General features: G+C 39.6%; 1 protein-coding gene across 4 annotated transcripts in view; it reads left to right on the top strand.

Annotated features, from left to right (window-relative positions):
- BICC1 (BicC family RNA binding protein 1) overlaps positions 1-21634 on the top strand; it is a 329762-nt gene that overhangs the window by 267182 nt on the left and 40946 nt on the right. For all 4 annotated transcript variants that reach the window (XM_081232419.1, XM_081232416.1, XM_081232417.1 and 1 more), the window contains 10 exons: positions 8187-8266; positions 9990-10148; positions 11911-11964; positions 12408-12602; positions 12830-13081; positions 15197-15328; positions 17927-18113; positions 19959-20120; positions 20718-20914; positions 21053-21185. In XM_081232419.1, the coding sequence (XP_081088545.1) occupies positions 8187-8266; positions 9990-10148; positions 11911-11964; positions 12408-12602; positions 12830-13081; positions 15197-15328; positions 17927-18113; positions 19959-20120; positions 20718-20914; positions 21053-21185 (1551 nt within the window). The remainder of the gene's footprint in view (positions 1-8186; positions 8267-9989; positions 10149-11910; positions 11965-12407; positions 12603-12829; positions 13082-15196; positions 15329-17926; positions 18114-19958; positions 20121-20717; positions 20915-21052; positions 21186-21634) is intronic.

Consider the following 21634-nt stretch of genomic DNA (forward strand, 5'->3'; position numbering starts at 1 on the left):
AGATGGAACAGTCTGCCCTGGCCACAGATTACAGAGTTTTGGGGTTTAGACCACAGGCAGTACCGCTGGGACCTGCCATGTACACTGTGATCATCAGTATTCCTTGGAGAAAGAATGAAGATTAGTCACTTCTGGCTCTGAGAAATTCTTGCATAACTTGCTTTTATCTCAGTGCAGTTTCCTGGGGATGCTTTATCCTGGCACAAGCCTCCGTCTCCACTTCAGTGCTCCCTCTTCTATCAAATGGACCACTGAGTATCGGACTGGAACTCGAGTTGCACTCCAGAGGGCCGGTATTCAGTCCAGCTCTCTTTTACATGCCCCTTCCTCCTCCCGGGTCCTTGCATTATTGCTTTTGTCATGCCCTGCGGCTTGGGCTTTGTTCCTGCTGTCACAAGAGTTGTCCATACCCGTGTGAACGTTCTCTCTCGGAGTAACCTAGAAGTGCTCATGCTTGCTGTAGACCTGTTATGTACCAACGCTTCACAGGATTCCAGATCTCTTCCTGACACTTAGTTTCCTTTCCTCTCTCTTCTCAGAGTCCTCTTACTTCTGAAGTATAGAGCTCGGATGCCAAAGGCTTCAGGAAACTAATTGAGTTAGGCTTTGTGTTTTTAACTTTCTTTTTTACCCTCCATATTCCAAAGTGAGATTCCTCTTGTGCTTTGGATTTTTTCTCCCTCGCTCTACCTGAACAGCAACTCTGCAGTTATGCATGCAGTTGAGGTTACACTGAGTAAGATAAGGTGGTTGATAAAACACAGTCAGTAACCCTTTCCCAGTTCTCACACTCCTCAAATACATCTGTCCTTGATTTTCTCATCTCTTATGCTTCGAGCCTGCTTTATACTTTGTTTGCATTTCGTTATTTTTCTCTGAAGATTATTTCTGCATTTTTACTGAGCTCCTAAAACTCTGTTTCTGATTAAATAAATAGCTTTGATAAAGCGCATAGGAATTTTAACAGAAAAGAAAGAGGTGCCTGGTATACTTCCTTCCTCTCTTATGCCTTATTTCCTCCTAAAGTTGAAACATCAGTAGAGAACAATTATAACAGCATTATTGTTGTATTTTGAATTCTTTTATTGCTGATTTTGTTGGAAATGCTGGTATTTCATCAGCAAAAGCTCTTGTATATCTTCTAGCTAGCTTTGGATGTTCTCAAGCTGATAGCTCTTTCCTACCAACTTGATAAAAAGTCCATATGGTCCATCTTGGTATGTGAACACACCCTTTCCTTATGTTCAGCAAGAACTTGCTTGAAGTGCTCATTACCATAGTGGTGAGGGCACTTCCTTCCAATCATTGCCAAATAGTTGAACTGAAAAGTGTCTTGAGGAACTTGCCATGCGTTCTTGTCTTTTGATTTGCTTGTGTCATTCATGCCACTGTAAAGTCAAGAACACACTTTCTCTGTTGAGTATTGTTTCATCCTTCCAAATGGAATTTTGATAGGAAGTTGTCTAGGGGCATCATGGTATATAAACTGATGGTGGGGACCAGTGGAGATACTTTTTTCTTGTGAAAACTAGGTTTTTTCATTTAAAATACATTTGCTTTTTCATGTCTCACCATCCATCCCTCTTCTCTTCTAGTTGAGTAGTAAAGAGATTAATTTTTTGTTTTAAAATAAGGTAAATCAGGATGAGCTTACGCCACATCCTAAAGCAGCATAGTTGGTTTAGGGAATGCCTGCAACGGGTGGGCTTGTTCCTCTTGATCCCAGTTACAATATTTGACTGTTATGGCTGTTCACCAACACTTTGCCTTAAGTACTCAGAGCTTGGGCTTTTCCACCCCCTGTCCAAATATACTCCTTGCTCTTTTATTTTTATTCTAACTCAGTTTATTGGAATTCTTGTTGTCAAAGGAGCATTCCTGGAAATAATGTGAGTCTGTATTACTGGCTACAAAATAAGCTTAAAGTGCATTGATTTCCTGTTACTCTGTTTCATTCTTCTAAAGTCATTTCCAGTCAGGTTTAATGAGTCAGTTCAGGTTTTCCCTATCTCTTGATAAAATATATATCTTTACTTCAAAAAAAGTGATATTGGTATGTTATTTGACCCGTATCACATTTTTGTCTAAAAAGGAAAGCCTATTTCTCAAGAACTTAGAGGGAAACTCTTTAATTTCACAGGAAAATAAGGGCTGTGGCCAGTTGACTGTAAGTTTAGTTCACTTTCGCTGATCAGCAAAGCGACTTTCCAGCCTAAAGGAAAAGTGATCAAAATAGCAGACGTATTGGATGGTGTCCAACTTTGAATGGTGACATGGCTCAGTAGGGTTTGAGGTAGAATCCCATCTCCCTCTGTGGTCGTCACTGCCTTCCTTTTATGCCTACAAGCACCTTCTGCAGGAGGTGGCAGTGGGGTGAGCACTGAATTTCACCTGCTTTGATACACAATTCCACATTCCTAGGGTGTACTGAACAAAAGGAAAGCCTGAGCTGCCATCTGCGAAGCTCATCTTCCTCCACTTAGAAGCAGGTTGCAATTTCAGACATATTTGTGTTGCTCCCTGCATCTTCAGGTTCTTGGAAACATTTTAGACGGTGGTGTCTTTGGTGTGAGCCACTTCATGAGATACCAAAAAAATGGGAAAATACACCTGTTTATGAGGTTAGTTTTAGTTAAGAACCTGACAGTACTGCTTTACACCAAAGAAATTCAGATTTATAACAGTGTAAAAATGATCTGACCAAACTCCCTCATTTTTTTTTTTTTGGAAGAAGGTATACTCCAGAGATTCAGTGATCTTTCCAAGGTAACAAAGCTTGTTTATGCTGAATCGGGATTCAGAACTTAGTATCATGGCAGTAGAATCCACGTATTCTCCCCACAGCATGAAGGTAATCTGTAGCCTAGGTAGAAGATATTGAAACTTAATCCCTTCTCTGTGGTATCTGCTCTCTTTTCCTAGCATCTCCCTATGTGATCCAAGTCAGCCAGTGCCCTTGAGATGGGTGGGGATTTTTCTGAGACGATGTATATTGGCTGTTCGACAGAATTCCTACTCTAAAGCCCGAGTCTTCCTTACATAAAACACTTGGCCGTACTACTCGGGAACTACCTGCCAGCGGAAGATATAGTCCCAGTGGTTGGAGGGAATTTCGGAGGAAGTTGAAATTCTCTGCCTGTCAACACTGACCACTCCTAACAGTGTTGACAGACCTGGCCCCAGCCAGTGTCCTTGGTTAGACAGGTTTAAAGGCTAAGACTCTTTAGGAAGAACATGAAATAAAAGTGAAAAGAGTTCCAAGCCAGGAGAAAGTGAATTCTGTCCAGTGGTCTCTTCTTATGGATTTAAGGCCAGTTTGATACTTTTGTTTATATGCATAAATGTACCAAAAGCCATCCTGATTTTAGGCCATGATATGGAACTTTTCCCCATAAACAAAAAACCCCAATTTTAATATGATGTCTTTTATTTTGGGGTGTTGAGGGTGGGAGGAGTGAGTTTAGTCAAACAAGGGATTTTCTATTATTTTCTCTCTCCAAGAGAACATGCTGAGAGTGAAAGCATTACTTTGAATTTTTCTGAGGCAGGAAGGTAGTTACAAATAGATCATTGGTGAAACATTAATGGCTTAAATTCATCACGTGTCAGTAGTATCTTACTTTCTGTAGCATAATAAATACGATGAAATGCCTAACATGAGTATTCTCTATAGATTTTTGCTGTGGGATAGGTATGAAACGGAAAGGATATTTAATCTTGAGAGAAGGCAAAGACAATAAAATATTCACTAATGCTTCCAGGAATGGGAATGTTTCCAAGGATAGAAAACCAGAAGAGGAGAAACCAGAGTTTGAAGAGATAATCTTTTAAAACCATAATTTAAGCTCGTATAAACATCCCAACGCTTTGAAATATTTATCTTTCTGACAATACGGTTTTTAGCATGTTCTTATGAAAACATTTGTTGCCTTACCAAGTCCTTATGAATTTCCATATGGAGTCATAAAAAAACCTCTTTTTTCCCAAAGGTTTAGCTCTTTTGCAGGGTACACATATAAAATACCCATATCATACCCATGTCCGTTCAGCTTCATATTACTTATTGAAGGTTGGATCACTGTCTGGTCTTCATAGGATGACACCAGAGAGATGAGAGCAGGTTGATGGGACAGGAATCTAAAAACCCAAAATCTGGATGAATATCTGACAGTTCTCTGTATTTTTATAGAGGTACTGAAATCAGAATATTTGAAATTAAAACTATTGGGAATATTTTGGGAAGTGCAGGACATACGGTCACCTTGGTTGTGAGGTTTAGCTCTTGCCACAGATTTGGATCTCCTCTCTCTGTATTTTGCCATCTCCAAAAATAGGGGCGCCATCAATCTATTCCACAACAGTTTACTGAGTATCTACTACTAATTTCGAACTGTGGAAGTTACAGAACCAGTTAAGACAATTCCTGTGTTCAGAGAGCTTGAGGGTTGTTTCAACAGCAGTCAATATTATTTTTAGAGCAATGTCTTAAAACTTTCATGCCCAAATCAGAGTTGTCCTTCAAAGCAATTAGTTTTGGGGAGGAGGAGACTGCATACTTATTTCCTGTTTCTCCGCCATCTTCTAAGTTCTTTTCCTTGTTTTTATGTTTATTAATATAGTTCATACTTTGATTTTTCATCTCTCCATCAAGTATTTCCAGAATGGGTCTGAATGAAACCTTAGTCCCTTGTGGTGCTACGGACAAGCTTGAAGGGTAAACTGTAGCACTTACTGAAAGCAGAGAATAGTATTTCAGGATTTGAGATGAGTGCATTAAGTTCAACCTGGAAGAAGAGCCCACTCACATCCTGTAGATACCTTTTAAGCAAGAGCAAAGAGGGAATGAAAACTACAATACTACAGGCTACTTCAGCAGTCTAAACCAGAATTTTGTCATGTTTTGCTCTGTACTTACGAGACTTGATTATTTAAAGCACCATTTTCCAAATGAGTGCTGATTTGGGTCCTGGAGAGAGTTTGATGCTGTTGGTGACTGTCTCTCTTTTGTGTCCATCGATAGTTTATATTTTTGGCCACTAGATGGTGCTGTCTCACTTTGAAATAAAATGTATACATATATTTTGATTGAGTCTTTTGCTTTTTATTTTGTTTATTGTTCCTTTGATGCAGAGATGGTGGAAAATCAAATTCCTTCTTAAATTGGATCTGAGGTTTCCTGTCCCTCTACAGATGCATAGGAATTATAATGTGATTATCCAGCCTGTAAAGTAATAGGTTTTCAGATTATCATACCACTCAATACATAGTGTTAATTTATTTTGTGAGAAAATACCCTTTTTCCCTATAGAAGCATTTTATATTATATATACTTGGCTGATACGTAAGAGATTACAATTACACGGGTTTTTTTTGTTTTGTTTTGTTTTTGTGGTACGCGGGCCTCTCACTGTTGTGGCCTCTCCCGTTGCGGAGCACAGGCTCCGGATGCGCAGGCTCAGTGGCCATGGCTCACGGGCCCAGCCGCTCTGCGGCATGTGGGATCTTCCCGGACCAGGGCACGAACCCGTGTTCCCTGTGTCGGCAGGCGGACTCTCAACCACTGCGCCACCAGGGAAGCCCCAATTACACGTTTTGTGTGGCTTGATCTGCTGTGTCCTATTCTTGATTTAGGAATCACTTGGGAAAACAACAAAATGCTGATTGCCGGGTCCTGGAGACCCAGGAACCTATATTTTAGTAAGTGCTACAAGTGAGTCTGATGAGCAGACATGTGAGTCTGGATTAGAGCAGCACCAAGCTCTAATCCCCCACTGCAGCAGTGAGCATTTCTAGTAGACATTAATGTCAGAGCCTACAGTAATTCAAACCAAAGTTCAAGAGAGTTGAGACCAAAATTTTGAATGTAGACAGCTCTTTATGTAAATATTGCCTCTAGGAGCCATAATGGATATAATAAGAATTATTAAAGAGAATGTTTAGTTACTTAAGTATGCTAAAGTTGGCGAGAGTCTTGCACAGAAAAGGCAGTCCCTGTTCGGACGCCTGAAGGAGCAAGTGGACACCACGTCATGCAGCAATAGCACGGAGGCTCTCCCAGCTTGTGGTGGTTGGACAGCCATTTTGCCCTACGTTTATTTAGCCCCTCGCCTTGTAATACCTGATACTTAAACACTTTAGAAAGTTTTAACCAGCATTTAGGTCTTTGATCTTCACAACATCCCTTTGACAGGGCAACTGTCAGAAGAGGGATTAAAGAACAGACTAAGGAAAAGTGCCTGAGCCAGGAGCAGCCACCAGGAGACACAGTCTGGGGAGAGGGCGGGGGCCGGAGGTGTGGGCACCGTCTCCAATTAGGCACTGCTCCTGGGAGGCCTCCCCAGGAGGCCAGATGGTCCCGAACTCTGAGGCTCCACGTGCACTCTTGTTGACGAGGTTTGCTCCATCCTGTCCTAAGAACGGGGAGCTTTAGAAAATGGTTTCCTCCCTCTTCCCATCCTTCATCCCTTTCTCTGTCTCTCTCCCTCCCTCTCTCTTTCAATCACACCTTATGAGTCATGGCCTTGATGACTGTGAGGTACAGATGTGTAGGTTACATCACAATATGAGGATGCACGTGTAGTTCGATAAAATCTACACCAGGTCAGTTTACTTTCTTATCCTAGTTTGTCCTGGTTTAGAAGGACTCAGGCACAACTGCTTGCTAATTGTGAAAGTTGCTCAGCAAACACTGGCTGCCTCTGTCGCTGACCTGAGTCTATGAAGTGTACTCAGCAGAGAAGGCAGTATGTTGTAAGCAGTCAGTAAGCTTGGCGTTATTAACGATGTTGGTGGGGATGATGATGCATTCTCTGTTATTCAGCTTTCTCACTAAAGCTAATCGCATAGAATGTTCAGCTTACCCCCCAGGATGGTCTTGGTCTCTCTCAGTCTGACCTGTGGGGTAATAAAACACTCAGATTGTTGGGGAGACTTGAAAACCTGATTCAAGAGAGAACCCGAGAGGCACGTCCCCACGCAGGCGATGGCTCTGATGTCTCCTACTCCTGGAAGATCAGAGCTTGGCCAGCTGCCTCCTGCCCTTTAAGCCTTCCTTTCTCAGTGCGGCCTGACGCCCCTGCCCCGTCCACAGCTGGTCTTCTCGATCCTTCGTTTTGTTCTCCTTTTCCTTTTTGTCATAATATTTATCTTCTAATATACTAGGTCATTTATTTATTTGATTGATTTTTGCCTCCCTGCACAAGACTGTAAGCTTCATGCAGACAAGGGTCTTTTTTTGTCACTAACATATCCCCCAGCCCCTGGAATAGTGCCTGGTACATAGTAGAGGTTCAGAAAATATTTGCTGAATGAATGAATGCTTTCCTGTGCAACATTCCCTGGCACTAATAAGCAATAGACATAGCAAATATTTAGTCAGGTAGTACTAATTCTGAATAAATATTAAATATTCCTGAATGAAGATTAAGGTTTTTTTTTTCTATTAACCTTGACTGGTAAGAATATCTTCTAAATTATCACGTGTTTTAAAGTTTGAATCCAGAGTTGGAAGACATTGGATTACAATAAACATGGCCTGAATGGTTTTCTGGGACAAGTTACTAAACTGCTCTGTGCCTTAGTTTCCTCTGTAAACAACCTCACAAAACTGTGGTGTAGAGTAAATGAGTCCATGCATTTCAAGCCTTAGAACAGGGCTTGGAATGTAGCAAGAGATGAATTAATAAATTGAATTTATAGACTCTTTACTCATTTAAAAAATAATTATATGGGGCTTCCCTGGTGGCGCAGTGGTTGAGAGTCCGCCTGCCGGTGCAGGGGACACAGGTTTGTGCCCCGGTCCGGGAAGATCCCACATGCCGCGGAGCGGCTGGGCCCGTGAGCCATGGCCGCTGAGCCTGCGCGTCCGGAGCCTGTGCTCCTCAACGGGAGAGGCCACGGCAGTGAGAGGCCCGCGTACCACAAAAAAAAATAAAAATAAAAAAATAATTATATGATATTTTGCAATTAAATTTAAATAGGTTAGCCAGTGTTCAGAAGGAAAAAAAGCATCGATAAATGCACAGTTTGGGTATTTTCCATATTCCTGTTTTTATTACAGTGACAACACACCTGGAATGAATTGAATATTAAATTTATTATGTAATCTCTTTTCTTATAGTGTAACAGCAGTTTTAAAACAGAGCCTGGGAGTTTCATATGAGTCCTCTGTTTTTGATTTCTTATAGATCCCCATATTAAGGTTTCTGGAAAGAAAGAAGATGTTAAGGAAGCCAAGGAAATGATCATGTCTGTCTTAGACACAAAAGTAAGTGAATGTTAAGGACACTCAGATGTCAGAACCTTGTCTCTGCAAGGGCTACTTCATGCTGTTGTGAAAGAACCATTTGGAGAAGAAAAACCAGGAGAAAGTAATGGTGGGTTTTGAAATAAGCATGTGTGATTCTACAGTGGATTAAAAATCTGTTTAAAATTTGAATAGGTTCTCTCATGCTGGGTAATTGAATAATATTCTCTCCCCCCATATATATATATATATTAAAAAATATTGACCCGGATTAGTATAGGGCAAGTAATAAAGATTGCAAGAATTAGCATATTTGCCTTTATGATATCAGTAGAAAACCAGAATAATCTTCTGTATAGCTCTGGGTGTGTGATGGCATGAAATTTGACAATTTGTCTTGAACATTCTGTCTCTCTACAAGTACATGTAGAGAGAGACAATAGAGAAATTACAATATGTAAAAATGTATACTGGTTTGTGAGAATTTATTTTAATAAACACGTCAAAATCACTTACTTTATGCCAGGCACTTAGCTACACCCTTTACACATATTAATTGGTTTAATCCTTATAACTATCAGCACAGAGATATTAGGGAATTTGCACAGGATCCAATAGCTGAAAAGTGGGGAGGTGGGATTCAAATCCAGGCTGTCTGGCTCTTAACCACTATGTTTTGCCACCTGGTATTTCACTGAAATGGTTTCTGATCTCTTCCTCTTTATTTCCTTTCCTGTTTGTTGTTGTTTTTTTAATTTTTAAGAAATATTCACCTTATAATTATTAAATATTTTAGGACATCTGAAAAAGGATATCTTTTTTTCTCTTTTTAGAGGTTAAACTAAAAGAAGAACTAAGTTTAAAAACCAAAGTATTTAAAGGATATAAGTCTAAAATTTAAGAATTCAGAAAATGTAAACCTATTGATACTTTTAACATCTTGTCGTATTTGACTTTTTAATTTTACTTTGTAAGGACTGAAGAATTTCAATATCAATTTTAAAAATGAGAAGACATTTCATGTCAGTCTTTATAATTTTACAGCACTGCATTTTCCCAAATTAAATACATGGATTCCAGTCTGACTGTAATTATTCATTATGTTTTAGAATTTTACATTTTGCTTTAATGTAAATAACAAATCTTATACTCCGTATTGGTTTACTTAAGCCATTTTACTGCTAGAGATGCATACTTTGTGGTATCTTCCTCACTCTTACTCCTACCGGCAAGAATAATTATCTACTTTGTAAAATTTGGCATACAGTGATAGAGAATTTGTGAAATGTTTGTAAATACTTTTTTATTCCGTTTTGAATTTTATTGTTATTTCTAGTTTTCTATCATTGTTCAACATTTCTACTAACATACATGTATTCACTCTTGTAATTGTTTTCATCTGTTTTTAGTTATTTGAATTCTGTTTCATGAATAATATCTATTAAAGGAAAAACGAGTAATTTTACTTAAATACTACTGTCCCAAAAATTATCTTGGTAAAAAGTGTATCTTTCTATTTTTTCTGACAAATCTGTCTTTAAATGAAAATTTTCTTTTTTATTAGCCAAGGAGAAATAGATAGAAATTGAAAAATTTATAGATTAAGATGATCTTATTAAGAAATCTGTAAGCTTTCCCACTGGGTCACTTTTTGTTAATCCTATTCCTTTGGGGGAAAAGTGTTTTTTAGGAGTTGTTCCTTCCTTTTTCATGAATCAAGAAATAATACATTATTTCCATGTAGAGCAATAGGGTCACCTTGAAGATGGATGTTTCACATACAGAACATTCTCATGTAATCGGCAAAGGTGGCAACAATATTAAGAAGGTGATGGAAGAAACAGGATGCCACATCCACTTTCCAGATTCCAACAGGAATAATCAAGCAGAAAAAAGCAACCAGGTGCTTTGTCTTTTCACATGAATTTTTATGGGACAAATTAAAGCTTGAATTTTCTGTATGCATAACTTTTTTGGGAGATGAGAGCAAAAGAGTAATCATGAAGATGGCATTGAGTATGGATTGTATGTCCCTCTCCAAGGAGACTGAAGGTGCTCTTCTTTTTTTAAAGAGATGAGTTGTAGATGGGCCATAAATCCTTGATCTCTAAATGGTTTGTAGAAGAGAGGGAAGGTTATCGTGGCAATATAAAACGAAGTCCCTACGAAAGGCTCGGAAGGCATGTGAGTTAGGAAAGGACCTGAAAGCTTGCCTAGTCCAAGCACCTATTAATAGCTGGGATTCTGTCTGCAGCATTGCACAAGTGGTCCTCCAGGCTACACTGGATCACCTTCTGAGAGGCAATGTATGAGTGTCTGACTTCCTCACATTGACTGAATTATGGCTCTGTTTTTTGGGTTTTTTTTTTTGTTTTTTTGGGTTTTTTTTTTTTTTTTTTGCGGTACGCAGGCCTCACTGTCGTGGCCTCTCCCGTTGCGGAGCACAGGCTCCGGACGCACAGGCTCAGCGGCCATGGCTCATGGGCGCAGCCGCTCCACGGCACGTGGGATCTTCCCGGACCGGGGCACGAACCCGTGTCTCCTGCATCGGCAGGTGGACTCTCAACCACTGCGCCACCAGGGAAGCCCTATGGCTCTGTTTTATACACATTTTTTTCTCATTCTTGTGTTTGGAAACAAATAGAACTCACCTGTCTACATGAAAACCCTGTCAGTACTTGAAGAACAGCTGGTGTTCTTTGTGTTATTTGGAAGTTTTCTCTCCTCTAATCACAATATAGAAACTATGTTGGCCACAAAGATGAATATGATATAGTTTTTTCTCTGTGGGGACTAATGGTGACAGTGGGACACATACATAAAGAACTAGATAGGAAGCCATGATAAAAAGCAAGAGCAGTAATCAAAATATTTGATGGCTGATACGGCATGGGCATGGCCCATGAGAGAGCACTGTCCTGGAGCCCCACCCCCTTGCCCTAACGCCAGGAGTAATTCTTTAGTTGATGGATCATAGGAAAGCCCAGGAGATCCCAGGAGAGGGCTGTTGGAGCAGCAGGTTTTTGTTTTTTTTGTTTTTTTTTTTTGCGGTATGCGGGCCTCTCACTGCCGTGGCCTCTCGCGTTGCGGAGCACAGGCTCTGGACGCGCAGGCTCAGCGGCCATGGCTCACGGGCCCAGCCGCTCCGCGGCATGTAGGATCTTCCCGGACCGGGGCACGAACCCGTGTCCCCTGCATCGGCAGGCGGACTCTCAACCACTGCGCCACCAGGGAAGCCTGGAGCAGCAGTTTTTTTGCCAACTAGCGTGGAAGTAGTTCATTATTTTGAGAACTTAGTGTGGCACTATCATTGCACGTTGATATCCATCTCGTATTCAGAGAGTTTTTATAAAAAGGGAGAAAATGCAGTGAACACGAGAAATTGTGAAGAGGGCAGGATGGGCTCATGGGGGCTAGGAGGTTTTAGGTAAGTCCGGGAGGTGACATTGATCAGTTGACACACATCACCAGAGCCTGTTAAAATCCAAATTCTGATTAAGTAGCTCTGGGTTGGTGCCTGAGATCCCTCATCTTTAACAAACTCCCAGATAGGCGAAGCTGTTTTATTCTGGACGACACTTTGAGTAGTGAGGGTGCAGATAACTGGGAAAGCAGATGTGGGTTCAAGTACAATAAATCTAACTCTGTGTTTTCTTTTTTTGCAGGTATCTATAGCAGGACAACCGGCAGGAGTAGAATCGGCCCGAGTTAGAATTCGGGTAACTATTTATTACCTTTAGTACTGTAAATCAGTGTCAGCGATGTCTGCACTCTAAGGCAATAAAATTACCATAATTTATCAATTTATAACCAAATCATATGTTCAACATGTAGGAAATAGTGACAGAAATTGTATTAATGTATCGGAGGTGTTTCTTAGAGACGTTCTGGATTTTGTCTGGCTTGATTTCTCTGATGATTTTGAAATGATCAAAAAGACACCTGAGGAAAAATGCCACAGGCAGCTTAAGTTACAAACTCTCAGGTTTCACAAAAGGCTCCTTTCATTTAAAAAAGTTTATACAGTCTACCCAAGCTTGTGGCTGTATTAAAAGCATTATGTTTTAAAATTCCATCTTCAGAAAAGAATGAATGAACTACACACATCTCTAAATGTACAATGACTTAACTATCTGCCCTGGGTTGTGTAATTTCATTTTAGGAGCTGCTTCCTTTGGTGCTGATGTTTGAGCTGCCGATTGCTGGAATTCTTCAACCAGTGCCCGATCCTAATTCCCCCTCTATTCAGCACATATCACAAACGTACAACATTTCAGTGTCATTTAAACAGCGGTCCCGAATGTATGGTGCTACTGTGATAGTACGAGGGTCTCAGAATAACACAAGTGCTGTGAAGGTAAGTGGTTTAGGTAATTCCGACCATTGTAGGTGTAGAAATCATGCAAGTTTTATTTTTAAAGGATTTTAAAAGTAATTTGTTTTCCAGAATTTTTTCTCATAGTACATTCTGGTTCTTAGAATGTGTTGAGTTTCTCCATAGCTGTCAGAAGTGCAGTAGAATCTTTCCCTTCAACGTGGACGGTTACTGTATAGGCCTACTTCTTTCCCACCCTTTTCTCCTAGGAAGGAACTGCCATGCTATTGGAACATCTCGCCGGGAGCTTGGCATCAGCTATCCCCGTGAGCACGCAACTAGATATCGCAGCTCAGCATCATCTCTTTATGATGGGTCGAAATGGAAGCAACATCAAACATATCATGCAGAGAACGGGTGCTCAGATCCACTTTCCCGATCCCAGTAATCCACAAAAGAAATCCACCGTCTACCTCCAGGGCACCATTGAGTCTGTCTGTCTTGCAAGGCAATATCTCATGGTAGGTTTACTGAAGTTAATGGTACGATTTTTTTTTTTTTTTTTTACCTCTTTGGGTACAGTGTTTGTTGCTGCCCATTCTGTACAAATGTGGTATTTATGGAAGCACTTTGGAATCCTGGTTGTCAAATAAGCAACTTACTTGGTAAAAGGAAATAAAAGAATAAGGTACATAGTGCCTCACAGACTTAATTTCATTAGATAGGTGAGTAATTTCCTTTTAGTATTTTTTTAACTTACACTAAGCAACAGAAGAGGTTACACTGAAATAACTGGCTGTATTTTGTGGAAGGTGGTTATTTTTATTTGATGTGTAATATTAGTTTGAAGGTGGTTATTTGTATTTGACGTGTAGTATTAGTTTGCATTTGCCAAAAAAGTCTTCTGTTTAAACAGAAAAGTTAAAAATTAACACATTGAAAATTTTACCCTCAAAGATATAAATTTTGGTAGCATGAAACGTTTGAACATTTCATAAATCTCTGATACAATTTTAAAAATGCTGTTTAAGCCATGAATTTGAGTGTCATGCATTGAAGAAAAATAACAGATAATTTACTACTGCTTCCAGTTTATAATTTTCAATATTTATATCCTTACTATATTCATTTAAAAACCCAGTGTGTAGATTGATGTATAGTAACAAAATGGACTGACATACTGTGGACTCACAAGTATTCTTATTAAAAACACCATTATATTCTCCTGTTCAGGCTAGACCTTTAGTGACATTTGAATCCATAAGCTTCAGGTGTGACATTTGCTATTATTAACTTGAAGAATCTGTTCTTGAGAAACTTTCAGAAGATCCAGATTTGTATTGTTGATTCCATTCCTCTGACAGATGAGAACTTGTTATAATCATTAAGGATTATGATATATAATTTTAAGAAATTAATTTTTAATTTTCTTAAAAGCCAGGCTTACTTAGGCTACTTTTAATATATGGCTAGTTAGAGAGCATATTTGTATTCAAAGATTATTATGATTACTCTTCATATTTTCTTTTTTGCGCTTTTCAAGTTCTTTAGATATTATTTTGAGTTAGTAAACTTTTCAAGCGATCAGCACAGTTACGAATTCATATTCATACTTTGATCACACCTGCCAAAAATACAGGTGTGCAGTGAGACGTATTATTATTATTAAACAATACTGAAAGACGTGAGGGAGAGATAAATTCAATGTCTTTAACTTACATTTTAAATACCATCACCATTTTTTTATAGCAGTGTCCTTACAAACATCCATTATCCAGAAGAGAAATGGAACATGGTGATTTCATTTTAATTTTAGTATGTTTGATAGTAACTTCTTCTGATAATTATATACAAATCCATCAACCTGTACATCGTAAAAATGTATGGGATCTGGTTCCTATACTAAGTAGATTAGGGGCCAGGAAGACAGCATCAGAGAAACAAAGTGCTAAGCTCTGCCATGCTAAAGAGTAAGATCGTGAAAAGAAGGGGTGATAGCAGCATTTTACTCCAGGAAGGAGGTAAGGTTTGAGTTGTGTCAGAAGAGAAGTAGGAATTGGGTTGGCAAAGAAGCCTTTCGATGAGTTAAGAGACCAATGTCAGAACCTGTTTAAAAGATAGTCAAGAGGCTGGTCTAGCCTGGAGGAAGGGGTAGACATGTACACATAAACCTGTGACTGCACCAGCAAAGCCGAGCTGAAATGTGGAGGTTTTTAAAGGCTGATACATGTTTAGATTTCATTCAGGAGACAATAAAAAGCCTCCACTGTAAGTCTTTGAGCCAGGGCACAAGATCAGTATACTTGATGTGGCTGAGAATCTAGTTTCTGGTGTCACTAACAAAACTGAAGTCAGAGAATGGAGGAATTTTCCAAGGTGGAGAGTAGATAAAGAATTCAGGGCCAAAAATAAACATAAGACACATGTTTTTGTCATCCAAAAAATAGTTTCTACCCCTCAACGTTATTTGCACACCAGCTTTCTAAGCTATGTGAAGGTATATAATTTAGCTTTAATACTTTGGTTTACTCTTTAAATCTATAAAAGATTGTATTATCTGTAGGCATGTTAAATTATTGGATGTTTAAATGAGTAACTTTTTTACCTCTCACCCTTTCCATTGTGACGTTTCCTAGGGTTGTCTTCCTCTTGTGCTAATGTTTGATATGAAGGAAGAAATTGAAGTTGATCCACAGTTCATTGCTCAGTTGATGGAACAGCTCGACGTCTTCATCAGTATTAAACCAAAGCCAAAACAGCCGAGCAAGGTTGGTTCAGAGTCTGGGCGCAAAGAGAACCATGTATCATCTCACATTCTGTATCGTGTTATTTTCATATAAATGTGTATTTGCATATACATGGAACTAAATATTCTATATAATGTACAGTTATATATCATATTTAGTTATTTTATATAAATGTAAATTTGTAACAGCATTCATTATTGATTTTTTTTTATATATGTGTTGGTTTTTGGAGTCCATTTGTGACCATTATTTTAATTACATATATGGGAAGGAAAGAGAAAACATTTTCTTATTAATTTGCAATCTGGTAACTTTAAACGTTAGTAACTTGCCGGAGAGTTGGTAAGGCTAAATGTTGTGTTATGTGCATATGTGTATGTGTACATATCCAAGGCAATTAAAAAAATACTTAGTTTACTTACTAATTGTGAGCCACTGTGCTAGCCCTGGAGATTTAAAGAATAAGCGCCATTGTCTGTCATATATAGTTTAAATAATGAAGTATCCCCAGTTCAGCCTTCTTGGAACTTCTCCTCTAAGATGCTGCAAAGTTTAATGGGATAATTCTGGCGTTATTAAGCGCTAGTGCGAGTTTGAGGAAAGAGGAGTGTTCCTACATTAAAGCATGTAAGTTGACACAGCCACTTTGAAAAGCAACTTGTGATCATCTGCTCACACTGAAAACACGGATACCTTACCCTTAGCAATACTACTTCTACTTATACATGCCGAAGAAACCTTTGTATCAGAAGCCAAAGGACAAGAATGGTGTTGAATAAAAAAAGCAAGTTGTGGACTTCCCTGGTGGCGCAGTGGTTAAGAGTCTGCCTGCCAATGCAGGGGACACGGGTTTGAGCCCTGGTCCGGGAAGATCCCACATGCCGTGGAGCAACTAAGCCCGTGCGCCACAACTACTGAGCCTGCGCTCTAGAGCCCATGAGCCACAACTACTGAAGCCCGCATGGCTAGAGCCCATGCTCCGCAACAAGAGAAGCCACCGTAATGAGAAGCCCGTGTACCTCAACAAAGAGTAACCCCTGCTCCTTGCAACTAGAGAAAACCCGTGCACAGCAACAAAGACCCAACGCAGCCAAAAGTTAAAAAAAAAAAAAAAAAAAAAAAAGGGCTTCCCTGGTGGCGCAGTGGTTGAGAGTCCACCTGCTGATGCAGGGGACACGGGTTCGTGCTCTGGTCCGGGAGGATCCCACATGCCGCGGAGCGGCTGGGCCCGTCGGCCATGGCTGCTGGGCCTGCGCGTCCAGATCCTGTGCTCCGCAACGGGAGAGGCCACAACAGTGAGAGGCCCGCTTATCGCAAACAAACAAACAAACAAACAAAGCAAGTTGCATAGTAACATGTACTAAATGATAACATTTATGTATATTTTTAATTATAGTAGGTAAAACACCAAACGGTTGTGCCTTGCATTTTTAAAATTCCTAAACTGAATTTTATCATATATGCATATGGTATATGTATAACATGGATTACTATATACAATTTTGTCTGTATGTAAATAATGTGGTATTTAGTGTCCAACATAAGAAAAAGAATCATGCGTTCTTCAAAAGAAAACTTTAAAGGAGAAGATAGGATTGAGTCTAAATGAACTTGATATATTGAGCTTAAAGTTAGAGAATAGAACATTAATTTTATGTATTGTGAAGCTTTGTACTTTACTAATTTGAGTTGACTAGAGTCACTGTACGTACCAGAACGAAAAGATACAGTCAGAAGAGACTTTGCATGTAAAGATAGACAGGCACAGGAAGATTTCTGGAGTTCAGCAAGAAGTGAGCAGAGGTCGGGGGAAAAGAGATTTTAAGTGAGAACCCTGAAACCTTGCAGCAGCATCCCAGGGCTGTTTAATTACGCCTCACAGGCCCCGAGGCTGACTACTGCTTTAACTGCCGTCTCAGCCACACATTTTCTTTATTGTCCACTGGAGGCTTTCCCCCTTGGGTTCACATTTCCAATTTTCCAGATGAGTCCATTGAAGAAAAAAAGATTTATTGTTTGGAAATTTATTTTACTATAAGCTTTGCCACAGATATGTCATCAGTGAGGGAGAGTGGTGCCTCAAGGTCCATTAGTTAACTAGTAGACTGTAAATGTCAAATGTAAGTGACTATTATTATGCAGTCTGTATATGGTGACATGTTTGATTTGTAAAGATGAGATAAAGGGGGGAAAGCTTTAATGTAGAGACAAGAGGTTGTAAACGAGAATGGGCTGTAGAGACAGAGGACCCAAGTTCCAGTCCTCTAGCTGCTCCTCCACAGCTGTGCTGTGACCTTGGGTGAGGCCCTTGTCCTCACTGAACCTGAATAATAATTCCACCCCATGAGGTTTTGCAGGAATTAGAATATATGTGCAGCTTCCATCACAGTGCCTGGGACACAGGACACACCCAATAAATGGTAACTAACATTTTATGGTTTTACCAAGAGGAGTAAACTTAGGAACTATGTGGTTAGAATTTGCAGTTGATTTTAAATCATCATTCATCCATTCCCTGAGTGGAATTCTTATTACCATATTCATTTCTCAGCCCCCTCCCCAATTCATTGTAGACTACTTGCATGTCACTTTTTTCTTTCTCATTATGTGTTTTCATAGTCTGTGATTGTGAAAAGTGTTGAGCGAAATGCGTTAAATATGTATGAAGCAAGGAAATGTCTCCTCGGACTTGAAAGCAGTGGGGTTACCATAGCAACCAGTCCATCCCCAGCATCATGCCCTGCCGGCCTGGCATGTCCCAGCCTGGATATCTTAGCTTCCGCAGGCCTCGGACTCACTGGACTAGGTATAAAATTTATTATTATAGCCCTTCTCAGCCACTGGGGGATTGCTTATCCAGTTTCCTTTCTTTCTACTGTTTGGGGCTACATTTTAAAGGCTGTTTTTTTCCTCTTCAGGCCCTATGATCAGGTGAAAAGCAACAAAACTCGAATCAATCCATTTTGATTTTTTTGTTAGACTCTATGGATTTCTGTTTCCCAGATTCTTTTGATTTTGGCATAAATAATCAAGGTCTGGCTGTTGTATTTTCGGTGGCTGTGTTTGTTCTTCTAAATTAAGAATGCCATTGAGAGTGAAGTGAGCCGGCTGACTATAATTTATGTGTTTGTTCTCTCTTGCATTTGCAATATTACCATTAGTCCCTAGAGATGAAGATTATCCAGTTTGCTTTTCAAAAAGTAATTGCAGACCTGCATGAGGGGTGGGGAGGGGGGAGGAGAAAGGAAGCAGAACCCTCAGTCCTAGTGGTTAGGCCTGCCTTGCCCAAACACAAAGGAGATCTAGCCTGCGGCCACCATGGGAAGCAAACCAACCTGCATTTATATCTAAGGTGAAGAAGAGAAAGATGAAAGAACAACATCATCTTGGTGCTTTAGTTCTTTAAGAAAGCAGGGTGAGCCACTTAGTAGGCATGGTGTGATATGTATTGCCTCATTTACGGATTCCCATCTTGTAGGATGAAGTTCATTGCTATATTACAGTTATTCTAGGTTCACTACTTTTTTGCACATTTTTCAGTAGCCATTATATAAAAAGTTAATGCAATAACCCTCGCAGATCATTCTACCATGTTCAGTGGTGAGACAGAAAAAAATACTCTCAGCAGTCTTTAAAATTTTTAATAGCTATCTTGCTTTTTAAAAATGTAATATGGTTATAATATAATTAAAAGTCCAAGTATCCCTGCCCAGACACCATTACAAGTAAAGACAGATTTTCCCCCTTGGCCCCTAATCTCCCAAAGTTGTCCTTTCCACTGGAGATTCTGAACAGAGTTGTAATAACACAGCAATGCATGTGAGTCAGGAAACGCCAATCAGGCAACTTAGCAGGAACTGAGTTTTTCCTGCACTAGAGAGAAAAAAAGTGAGCAAAGATCGGAGTGATTTAATTTTAAGATGTTTTCATGGCTATCTCTAGCCTCTAATACTTAATGCTTTAAGTATTCCTGGGAACTTATTTATACAAACTCACATTTCACTTTAGAACATATTTGAAATGCCCGAAGGGAAATTTCATTACTAAATCAAACATTAAATCCTTAAAACAAGCAAAAAGCGGAAAAACAATTCTTTTTTCTGAGAAAAGTCTTCATACGCATTGAGATGGACCCAAAGACGTCATGTATGGACAGTCATACACGGTATGAAAACTGTTCCAGGTGGGCCAGCCTCTGCAAATGGACCGAAGGGAGATATTCTGTTGCAGGAAAACGTCCCCCTAGTCACTGCTAATTGCAAGTGGTTTAAAAAGAGTTTGTTTGGAAGCAGATGACAAGTGAATTATGCAGAGAAATACAAAATGGGTCTCCACGTGAGCACAATTTTGTTCATCCTGGCTAGTTGAAGTGATTATGAAGCAACTGACTGGTGCTCCAGGCCCCTGACTACTGTCCTGGTCTGGGCATATCTGTCTTCCATTTCTGTTTGTGGGCAAGTGGGGTCCTGTGTTGGAGTTGTATCATGCAATATTTCACATGAATATTTGAAAGAAGGTAATCTGTCACTCATATCTTATATTTGGAAAATATCAGATTATATGAATGTGCATTCCAAATGGCAGTATTGATGCCATCTGTATTTTTAAATCTTGAGCTGATGTGTATTGACTTTACATTCATTCATTACAGGTCTTTTGGGACCCACTGCCTTATCTCTCAATACTTCGACAACCCCGAACTCACTTTTGAATGCTCTTAATAGCTCAGTCAGTCCTTTGCAAAGTCCGAGTTCTGGTACCCCTAGCCCCACATTGTGGGCACCTCCACTTGCTAGTACTTCAAGTGCCACAGGTCAGTATTATTTAAGTACAATCAAGGGTGTGTATTCTTAGGTATTAATCAGTTTTTCAGTAAAATTTACTAGTGGTTCCGTTTCCGTAGGGAAGAACTATGGTTCAAAGAATACTGCAGCCAAACAAATTCTCCAAAGTGTAAATCAACTAAAATGAAGCATAATAAAGCAGTGAGATTTTCATAAAAGTAATATGTAATCTTCAAACGCGACAAGCAGATCAGGAAAAAGAGCATGATGTGCAGGGAGCAGTGACAAAAGCACACGAGGGTCACTGACCTGGTAATTAGGAAATGCACATTCTAGTTTGACAAGTTTGCTTGGTAGTCATATGCACATGCTAAATCTAGCTAGTTTCCTCATTTGTACAGTGAAGAGCTTGGACTAAATACTCTCTAAAATGTTGTTCCACTTTAATACTTCTTCTATGTTTTTATAGTAATGTGTTAAACCTGTTAACAGAGAGGTATCAAAATTGAATTCTCAGTTTGCAGCAACAAAAATGTTTTTTGTTGTTACTGAAAATAATAAAATAATGCTTCTTGATTCTGAGTTTATTCCTGTCTAATGTCTGTCTTCATGAAATGCTGTTGTAGGTTTTTCTGCTATACCACACCTTATGATTCCATCTACTGCCCAAGCCACATTAACCAATATTTTGTTGTCTGGAGTGCCCACCTACGGGCACACAGCTCCATCTCCCCCTCCTGGCTTGACTCCTGTTGATGTCCATATCAACAGTATGCAGACAGAAAGCAAAAAAATCTCTGCTTCATTAAATGGACACACACAGGTAATGCCCTTCCGCAAGAATCATGTGATCTATGCTGTTTGTAAGAGATAAGCCACTGGTAACGCATTTAAACTTTCACCTGAGATGAATTTTAGAATTGTGACCATATCTCTGTGTTGTTTTCTATTATTATTTCAGTCTCCGAATATAAAATATGGTGCAATATCCACTTCATCACTTGGAGAAAAAGTGCTGAGTGCGAATCATGGTGATCCATCCAGACAAACAACTGCATCTGAGCAGGCATCTCCCAAATCAAACCCTGCAGAAGGTATCTTTCTTTCTGAATTTCAGCCTGCTCTGTTGATTGGATAAAGGGGATTGTAGAAAGTCTGTGCAGTGATTTGGAGTGGGTTTTTCTAGCTAGTCATGATTCACCCTGCCTCAAGACTGCAGAGAGACAGTATCTTGAATGAAATTCCAAAGAACATGGTGAAAGAGCACTTTGCCATAGAAAGAACCACTTTCCCATTACATTGGACCTTCCTAGATTAAAGTGAATGTAATTGTGCAGCAGGAAAGCATTAACTTACGAAGTGTGTGTGTGTGTGTGTGTGTGTGTAATTTTTTCCCAAGTAGAGTATTTCTTTTAATAACACCTTCATCCTTAACAATCTTTAAAGAAACAGGAGGGTCTTCAAATTTCATCAAGAGTTTTTGAGGTAGCCTGAATTTAAGGCATCTTCTCTGTAGCTGAAAGCTGTTATGCTTTTGTCTCCA

The sequence above is a fragment of the Mesoplodon bidens genome (genome assembly GCF_964165515.1).
Source record: "Mesoplodon bidens genome assembly, chromosome: 1".
NCBI lineage: Eukaryota > Metazoa > Chordata > Mammalia > Artiodactyla > Ziphiidae > Mesoplodon > Mesoplodon bidens.